Below are 10,202 nucleotides of genomic sequence, written 5' to 3'. Positions count from 1 at the left end.
GCTACTTACATCGCTTCTTCAACAAGAAGGCCACAATCGTGGACATCATGAAGCGCAACATTATAGACTGCTTCCAGAACGGCCTCCACGACCGCCGGATGTTCCTGGACTTTGACAGAAGATACCTCGCTGATGTCAAATATCTCAAGATTATAGTACAGGTGTGGGCAGATGAAGAAGATAGGGAGATCGAAAGGTTCAAGTCCAATCGCAACAAGGGCCAGAACAACAATAATCATAACAATGGCCAACGCAATGAGAAGAACCGCAACGATCGCCCTAACAATGACAACCAAAATAACTACTCGGGAGGTCACAACCACAAGCGAAAGCCAGACAATACTGTCGCGACAATGTCATAGTCGTCCAAGAAAGGTGGTGGCAAGAATCAAGACAGGCCCTCGTTCAACGAGCTCCTGAAGAAACAGTGCCTTTGGCACCCATACCACAAGCACTCTGCAATAGACTGTTTCAGTTAACGCAGAGTCATGAAGGACCTGCCAGAACCATCTGGCACCAAAAACAAGGGCAATACCAAGGAAGACGAAGATGATGGTGATAATGGCAAGTTCTAGAATCCATCCAACACCATCAATGTCATCTTCGGTGGAACACCAGTTACTGCTACTAAGCGGTCCTAGAAGCTCGCCCTTCGAGAGATAAAGTCCATTAAATCTGCGACGCCAACGTTCCTCAAATGGTCCGAGGTGCCAGTTATCTTCTCCAAGAAGGACCAATGGACTAGTTTCTCAGACCCATGATGGTATCCCCTTGTCCTAGACCCAATTGTCATTGGCTCCAGACTTACTAAAGTACTCATCGACGGCGGTAGCGGTCTCAGCGTACTATTCGCCAAGACACTGAAAAAGATGTTCTCGACATCACCGATATGCTCACCCCCAACGAACATTCTGTTCTATGGGATCATCCCGGGCAACGCGGCTGTACCCCTCGGACGGGTGGTTTTGCCAGTTACCTTTGGGACCAAAGAACACTACTGGATAGAATAAATCCGGTTCGAGGTAGCGGACTTCAAAACATCGTACCATGCCATTTTCGGAAGACCAGCTTTGACCAAATTTATGGCCATCCCGCACTACATGTACTTAGTACTCAAGATGCCGGGACCCAAGGGAGTACTCTCCCTGCGCGGAGACTTGAAGAGGTCGTATGACTGCGACACAAAAGTTGTGGAGCTAGTGGCAACTACATAAGTACCAAATTTGATGATGCAATTTTTCACTGCATCCAATAAGTTGTCCCTGTTAGAACTTGAAATCCTAGAAAAGAAATCGGGGGCAACCAAGGTCAAGCCGGCAAGTGAAGTAGACGTCAAAGCCAGTGACCTTGAGACTGGTGATAAGTCGAAGACAATCCTGATTGGCACAGGGTTGGATCCTAAATAGGAAAGAACGCTCATCAGCTTCCTTCGGGGCGACCAAGACATCTTCACGTGGAAACCAGCAGACATGCCGGGGATGCCCAAAGAGTTGATTGAGTACTCACTCAACGTGAATTCAGAAGCTACACCAAAAGGACAACAAAGATATGCATGTGGCTACATGCGATGTTGCGGGAACAACACGAGAGCTGATGTAAGCTCAAACTAGGCATATAGAAATTACCCATCTAACGTTTTCCTTTGTTGGTACCTTTGTACCTTTTTCGCAAATTAAGTACCTTTTCGACTAGTACTTGTAACTATATGTGAAAGGTTTTGGATTGCTGCTAATGAAAGCCCACTATGGTAGTTTGCAAGCACTGTAAAACACATGTCCTATTCATGTCACTTCTATTACACATTGTGGGAAACACAATAACTAAATCTTTATTTTGTATATCACCCTAACAATATTGTTTATTCGTGAAATACCCAACAATTAGGGTTTAGCGGTCATTTGTTTGTTTATAGACGGTCTTAGAACATATGGCGTCGGAGGTCTATTGAACAGGCGAACGCCTTCTCCATCTCGTCTAGGCAACGGTCCTTCTCCGCCCGAGACCAACCCTGCAGAGAAAGTGGATCAAAGAGAATTGTCATTGTGTTAAGAACCTATGCATTTTCAGCAGCTAGCTGATGAACCGAAGAAGAAAGGCAGCACAAAGTCAGGTGTCAGGCAGGGCCTTACGGAAGCGACTTGATTAAGCTTGCCGCGGATATTCTGCTGCAGCTGCGACAGATCACCCTCCCACTCGTAGAACTCCAGCTCTTTCTGGAGATGAATCTTCTCAGCAACCTATCGACGACCAGAGCACATAGTTTCTTTGTTAAGAACATCAAATGCAGCAACCGAATTATTTCTGATTTACAAACTGCCCTGATTGTTAAAAGGGAAAAATGATTCAAATATTCCTATCTGGTATTCTGGCCACCTCTTTGCCAATGATTCGGCCCCCAGCGCTATGAGCAAAGTACACGTTGTAGAAATGGCAGACAAATGCATAGGGCTCCTTCACAGACAGCTCTTCCAGCAAGGAAGCATATGTAATGCCAGGAGCACATGGTTCAGGAATCTTGTGACCTTGTTGCCTGAACCATTCCAAATCCTTCTTCAGAGGCTCTGATCTCTCCAACCCTGTGCTCCGGAACTCGGCATCTGAAAGAATCAGACAATAACTACAGTGTCAGTGTCAACAAGCATCATGGGCTCCACATGACACTCTGCATGACTGGTGGACGGCTTTAGCAGGCACGCAGGTCGCTGACAAAAGAGGATTCAGATCTCTCATCATCTTAGTTTTGTGGGAAGTTTGGAAAGAGCGCAACGCGCGAGTTTTCCATCGACAGGAGCAATCCTTTCCCCGTTTAGTAGCTCGCATAAGGGACGAGGCAACTACGTGGGTGTCGGCCGGTGCTGTGCACCTCGACCGGTTTTTGGACGCCGCAAGGCGCAGTTGAGTGTATATAAGGGCGTTTTTTCAGTTTACCTTCTGCCAGTGAGCTAAGCTCGCAGTGCGCAGTATGTAATTTTTCTAAATTGTTTCGCCTTCGGGCACTCCCCTTTATTAATATAGCGGCAGCTCTCCTGCCAGCTCGTTTCAAAAAAAAAAACAAGCATCATGCAGGATCTTGCGATGATGTGTTAGTACTATTACTCTATTACTACGTAAAAAACCACAGAGGAAAAGAGTAACTCACACCAGGGGATGGCGGCGCTGTCGACGATGGCCTCGAGCGTCTCGAAGACGAGCTTGCTGTCGACGAGGAAGCGGAGGTACCCCTCGACGGTGGGCCGCCACTTGGCGACGGGCGGCTCCATGGGCGCCTCCTTCTCGCCATACTTCGACTGGTCCCTGCTGTGCAGCCGCATGGCCACCGCCCGCATCTCCTCGATGAACGTCCTCTCCCGCTCCTCCACGCTTGCGGCGGCGGCCGTGTTCGTGGCCGCGGCCACGGTGGCGACCAGCGGCCTCCTCAGCGCCGCGACGGAGACGGCGACGGTCCCTGGCCGCCGGAGCACGGCGGGAACCCCGCGGCTGGCAGGCTGGTCAGGGCGGAAGTGGATCGAGGGGGCGCGATCGAGGGAGAGGGCGCCATGGGGAACGGAGAGCCATGCGGGCGCCATAGGGAACGAATCGGACAGGCACAGGCTAGCTAGCTATTCACTTGTTCAGGCGCGGGCCGGGGGAGCAGAGAGCTGAGAGCTTTCGGGTGGCATGGGGTGGTGAGGGCTGGGTGTTCTTATAGCGATGGGCCTGGGGAGAGGAGGTGCCGGCCGGTGGGCGGTGTTCTTGGAGCGAGGTGATGGCGCGGCAGCTGCGCGGGAGATGAGGAGGCCTGGAATCCGGGATGAGAAGATGGATGGGAACGGAGGCGCGGGAAACCGTGTTGGATCTAGGGCCGGAGGAAGGAGGGGAGCGACCGACGAGCGAGGAGGTGGAGGTGGTTACATTGACAGGGGCCCTCAACACTGATCAGCCCACAAATCAATCAAGGCAATGTTTAGTTACCCTAATTTTCCAACTTTAGCACTATGCAAAAAGAAGATTCCCTATCACATCAAATTTACGGTACATGCATGGAATACTAAATGTAGACGAAATCAAAAACTAATTGCACAGTTTTATTGTACTTTGCGAGACGAATCTTTTGAGCTTAATTAGTCAATGTTTGGACAATAATTCACAAATACAAACGAAATGCTACAGTTGCGCATTTATGGATTGCCGCTCCTAAATTGAGAACTAAACCAGGCCTAAAAAGGTGGGAACACGGGGATTATACCTAGCAGGTTTATAAACTTGTTAAACGTGTCTTAATTAAGATCCAAATAACATAATCAACAATAAGTATACATATACTCTATGCAAATCAGATGCCATGTTTATGGGTCAGATAGACTAAGGTCCTGATACAATGATTGTATGAGCGGTAGTTGGCTTTTTTTTCTTTCTAGAAAACCAATACTAATTTTTAGAAAATTTGTTTAGCTTCGTAGACTCAAAAAGTTACGAAAAGTTGAAAAAATTAAGCTTTTCAATTTTTCATATAAACTCAGCTTTTTTGAGTTTTTGAAAAAGTCAAAAGGTGCATAAAAAATTTGTTGTTTGTTAGCTGTTTGTTTGACCGGTCAAACAAACAGGTCTAAGTTTGCACTGATTATATTGATTTGAACCTTAAGTTGTGTATTTAAAATTTGTGCATTTTAATATCGCAAGGACTAGATTAGCAGTGCGAAATTAATTGAAGGGCTGCAAATTATGAAGCCATGTTATACTTTTCGATCTACTCTTTTTTTCTATGCACAAGGAGTGTTATCAGCAGCGCATGAACCAAGGAGCCCAACAAAATAACTGCGACACCCTTGTGGTCGTGTAACGCATGCATAGCTTTAGAGCTGTGAGCTGTCTCAAACGCTCATCGGGCACTGTGGCACGAATACTTTTACTTTTCTTGGCACGTACAGCAAGTCATATTTGCATCAGGTCATCAGCATCATTGGATCAAATTACAGTCTGACTTAAACTACTAAGAATACTGGAATTACAGTCTGAGACAAGACCTTCAAAATTACACGCATGTGGACATAAAGACAGATCAGGGAGTACTCATCTACTATACATTTCTGATGTTCTAGCAAGCGGATACAAGACATTTGTAGCACATACTGATAGCATATAAACTTATTTTGTGGCAGATAAGAACTCTACGAGAATTACTCCATTCATGTTATATATCTTCTTTGATTCTTTCCTAAAGCTTCCTTTGAAGATCGTTCTACATGTAGTACAATATGTTGGACCCTCAATCTTTAGATTGTTTGCCAGACTGGGATTCAAGCAACGTACGTGCGCGCTTATCTTGGAACTGATAAATCTTCTCAACTCCGTGTATATTTGAACTTAATTACTACAGCAAAATTCGCAAAGCGCTACTTTTATGGCTTTTATAACACAAAACCCCATTTTTGTAATAGTCAAACATAGTAACAAAAAATCCTCATATTTCCCCCTTCAAAAGAACTTATTTTGCTTGTTCGTTCAACGTGAGGCTCACATAAGCTGGTGATGAGATGATACTTGTTAGAGTGCGCTAGAGTGCGCAGCGGATTTCGGCGGCCTGCTATACCCACGAACCGGCGTCTCACCAGGTTTAGGTCCACCGGAGCCCACAACAATAAACTATTGGGCCTAATTCAACCCAAAAGACTAGCCTGATGGGTGACAGCTGCCCCCACTTATATGTTGTGCTCCCCCACCATCAATTTTCGATGTGGGACTACACCCAACAATCTCCCCTGTCACGTATGGGATCCAACTCTTCCATCACAAGCAACTTATGTAATCTCCCGAAAGATGTTATCCCAGACCCCCAAGTCCAACTCTCCAACCACAACAATCCCATGTGACCCTCCGGAGATGTTCCAGGTTTTCCGACCATCAGCCTGATACCACTTGTTAAAGTGAGCAGCAGAATCCGGCCCAGCCCGCTATACCCATGAGCCGGTGCCCCAACAGGCCCAGGTCCATCGGAGCCCACAATAATAAGGCCTTGGGTCTAACTCAACCCAAAAGACTAGCCTAATGGGTGAGAACTGCCCCCACCTATATGTTGCGCTCCCCCACCATCAATTTCTTATGTGGGACTAAACCAAACAATCTCCCCCGTCACAACATCGGGGACGAACAATCTCTCCCACCATCAATTGTTAGAAAATTAGCCCTCGCGGTGACGAGCAGCTCGCTAATATCCACCAGCGGAAGCGTCGATCAGATCTACCGAGATGAACTTGCACGATTACAAACGACAACGGAGACATGATTTTTGTTGACAAGGTTCAGTCGAAGCCTACATCCTCGGAGCATGACTACGGGCGCTCCTCCCCAGTACCGCAACACTGGTCACTCTGGGTCTCAGCATCGTGCCACCTCCCCCTGCGAGTCTGTCGCTATGTCGTCATGGTTACAACAGTAGCCCCCTCTCATATTTATGAGGAGGTCCGGTTTACAAATTATGACATGAACTCTACCCTATACTGCTAAATGCAACTCAAGTTCCCTCGTAACCGGACTCGTACAAATATTCGAAACAATACTTGCTGATATTTTTGACAGATGTATCAAATTGGGTGAACTTGTCAACTAGTTGACAGTATGCATTTGGATGTGTACTGAAAATTTTAACTTGAGGCCGGAGGCAGCAGGGGCATACAGAAAGTCAGAAACTGGGTTTCTTCCCACTCCATCGGATCTCCAGTGTGAGAACATAAGCTGCCGCTGCGGCGATGCCCTGGATTTAAAAAAACGTTAAATGTCAGCAGAGTCCTCTCTTCATTTTTCTATGGAAAACAAGATCTCGTCTCTCTTCCAGGAAGCTTTAGTAGAGTACTCGGTACGGACGGACATGAGCATCACGATTCAGCCCAACTAGAGCGTGTGACTGAGACGTCTTCTCTTAACCATTGGGTAATGGGTATGATTACGTATGTTCTTTAGTGTGTTACTATCAATGGAAACTAAAGTAACTATGAATGACGCCAGCCCAAGTTCGAAATGTGCACCGGCATTTTCACTTAAACAGTGAGTTGATACGCGTGCAACAATCAGAAATGAACGCGTTCACTTATATCTATGAATGTCGACAAGAGCATCTCCAGCGGTCTTCGTTTCCTAATCCAGCTACCATATTAGGAGAGTTAATAAGAAAATAGTTCCTAATAATTATTAGGACAACCCAATAATTCATCCCAACTCTTCCAACTCTTCCTAAATAAAGGAGTTGTAACTCTTCCAATACGGTAGTTGGATTGGGATGGAATTATTAGGAGACTGCAAAAGCAACTCTACTAATAACGATGAAAGTCATATTGGGATATATCACTATTAACTAGTTATTGGAAAACATTTATTGGGAGACTGTTGGAGATACTTTAACTAGTTATTGAAAAATATTTATTGGGAGACTGCTGGAGATGCTCTTAAAAACAGCAAAGTTACAACACATGTCTAATTCTTGATATAAATGTGGTCTAATAATACTTTTACAAGCACCTATATTGAGTCGAGACCTCAAAATTGGCTGAGCAGATTTAAAAAAAAAACAACTAATTCACGCTCAATTAGCAACTAAGGATAACTTGATGTCTTGAGTGTTCACGCGAGTGGCTGCGAAGGCACATCCGCTTAGCAACGGCATCAGAGTATCTGACCATCGGTTCGCACCAGCAGTCGCACAAAACACTGAAACATATGCGGCTGAAAACCACAGAACACAACTGTACGTCAGTTTTCTTTCAAGTGCTCTGTTAACTGCTTAAGTAAAATCCTTTGCGCGTCTCACGTACTAGTATCTACCAGTTTTTGTGCACTGGCCTTTGGTTGTTCACTCTATTTCGAGTATTCAGAGAGTTCGCTCTCTAATTGCCCGTCATCACTGTCACTGCCACGGAAGTGCAGCACCATTCACAGATGTATCTTTGTTATCTTCCTGCTTAGTAGGCCTTTATTTCCATATCTTTTCAACAACAATTCTTTTCCACTTGCTCCAATATATATGGATAAATGGCAACGGCTGCTCTTCGTTCAAACAAATGCGCATGGAAGGATTCTGGTCAGCGGCAATACCATCACTGAACAATTCGTATTCAGATCTAACCTTACTGCAATCGTCAATCCAACTGAATTTGCTTTACATTATACAAACGTTCTCAAGTTTGATTCTTATACAACTGAACTAGTACACGACCTGATCCACTCACTTGCCGTCCTCCAAAAAGAAAAATCCAGCATATGCTCATAGCAGCCTGCTGTTGCAAACTTGCAACTAATACCACGCCAGCGTAACGATTTAGTCTGAAACTCAAAGCAGTGGAGCTGTTGCAACATCATCAGGACGAAACACTCAAAGCAGTGGAGCTGTTGCTTATGGGCTTATCATTTACTGGTCATGGTCAGCTTTCTAGAAATAAAGATTAAGTAGTAACGGTCAGAAAGAGGCGCTGAAGCTATTAAAGAACAGTAAGAAACAGTCTTAGTTTTTGCCCTCCAAAGAAAAAAAGAAACAGTATTAGTTTGTAGCTACAATGTATCTGAATTATTTTGCCCTAAAAAATGTATCTGAATTATTTTACCTGTAGGTAGCCTTGACTCTTGATCACTTCCGAGCTTTGTAGCTACAATAGATGACTTTATGTCAGTTTCTTGTCATTTACGGAGGGTGTTAAAATTGCAAAAAGTCTTCATGATATAATCTGACCATTATTAGGGCCATGTTTAGTTACTCCCAACTTCCAACTTTGACACTATGCAAAAAGAAGATTCCCCATCACATCAAACTTGCGGTACATGCATGTAGTACTAAATGTAGACGAAATTAAAAACTAATTGCACAGTTTTATTGTACTTTGCGAGACGAATCTTTTGAGCCTAATTAGTCAATATTTGAACAATAATTTACAGATACAAACGAAATGCTACAGTGTGCTACAGTACTGGAACAGGAATTTTGCACCTCCCAAATTGGCCAACTAAACAAGGCCTAGATTATATCTCAAAATATATTATTAATTGTTACCAAGTAAATCAATATCTTATTAAAAGATCTGTGAAACACAGATTATAACTTTTAACACTAAGCTTGCATATCATTAAGCTAATTGTTAATTAAAACTGACAGAACTTAACTACTTTTATGAAGGGATTAGTTACTTATGTGTGGCTTACAAGTTACAAGCATACCACAATGTGGCTCGCACCAATTCTTCACAAGTCGACAATAGGGTCGCTTTGCAAAGCGGCGTGCCAAAATCACTACTATTCAGCTATTTTAGACAAAGTTGCACATGGATGTTCTTCCATGGCGAAAAGTCATTCCTAGAATCCTAAATTCTCCGAAGGATCACGAGTGAGACCGAGTTACAAACCAATCTCAACTAAGTAGGTTTCTTTTAGTGGAATCTATTCATCTCAGCTCAAGTATCTGATTTAGCATTTGTGCTCGTATTTTCAAGTAATTACTATCAGTAGTAGTCGACGTAGTCATAGCATATATTGTGATTTTATCAATCTCAAGATGAGCCAACATAATTAATCAGTCAATTTTAAAATAAATGCTCGATACAAAGTACAAAGCGATCAATGAGTACATGGTGTTACTAAAAAATAAAAAATATGCAGGTGCAATTAGTACATGTATAAAATGAAATTGCACAGTGGACCTCTCTTTTTAGCTTTCATGCCCACGTAGCCATGCTCAAAACAGAGGGTCAGAGCACGTGTTCGGATTGGTGGAGCATCTGTTTTCAACGTGAGACTATTTATAAAAATGATCAGTTGAGACTATACCCAGCAGTTTGGATTTGAATCAGTTGAGGCCCCAAACGTACTAGCGGCGATCCTTTGAGACCAGCCCATTTCTCGCCAGGCCGATGGCGATCCAATTTCTGTGGGCCCTGGTTCTACCAACGTGACGACGACACTGTGGCCAAAAGAAATATCCATTTGGAATTAACTATTTATAAAATATCGCCGGCTGAGATGGTTATTTATATATATAGCCTTTTGAGTTGGCTATTTTGTTTATATAGCCTGTTGAATTGGCGGCGTATGTACGTAGGTACGTAGGTACGTACGTACGTATGTATGTATGTACGTATGTTACGTACGTACGTGTACGTACGCCTTACTTAGTCAAATGGAGTTATGTATGTACCTTCCAACTGGCGAGAGTAGCACATGTTCTCAATGGGGAATTTATTTTTCCA

At 44.1% G+C, this 10,202-nt stretch overlaps 1 protein-coding gene across 1 annotated transcript; it reads right to left on the bottom strand.

Moving 5' to 3' along the window:
- Positions 1-1,730: 1,730 nt before the first annotated feature.
- Positions 1,731-3,566, bottom strand: LOC101760150 (heme oxygenase 1, chloroplastic). Its single transcript, XM_012845308.3, has 4 exons — positions 3,140-3,566; positions 2,374-2,597; positions 2,130-2,237; positions 1,731-2,008 (listed from the first exon to the last, which is right to left on the bottom strand). Exons 1-4 carry the CDS (start codon positions 3,564-3,566, stop codon positions 1,919-1,921), a joined length of 849 nt encoding a protein of 282 aa, XP_012700762.1. The 3' UTR covers positions 1,731-1,918.
- Between the last annotated feature and the right edge of the window lie 6,636 nt (positions 3,567-10,202).

Source organism: Setaria italica, chromosome IV (genome assembly GCF_000263155.2).
Source record: "Setaria italica strain Yugu1 chromosome IV, Setaria_italica_v2.0, whole genome shotgun sequence".
Taxonomy (NCBI): Eukaryota; Viridiplantae; Streptophyta; class Magnoliopsida; order Poales; family Poaceae; genus Setaria; species Setaria italica.
This window is presented reverse-complemented; position numbering and strand designations above follow the sequence as displayed.

Bases quoted from the DNA above. Each gene is read 5' to 3' on its own strand.
- LOC101760150 (XM_012845308.3), bottom strand. From the start codon at position 3,566: ATGGCGCCCGCATGGCTCTCCGTTCCCCATGGCGCCCTCTCCCTCGAT. The intron at 2,238-2,373 runs GTGGCCAGAATA...GGTCGTCGATAG, and splicing joins GCCGAATCATTGGCAAAGAG to GTTGCTGAGAAGATTCATCT. The intron at 2,009-2,129 runs GTAAGGCCCTGC...CTTTCTCTGCAG, and splicing joins AGCTTAATCAAGTCGCTTCC to GGTTGGTCTCGGGCGGAGAA.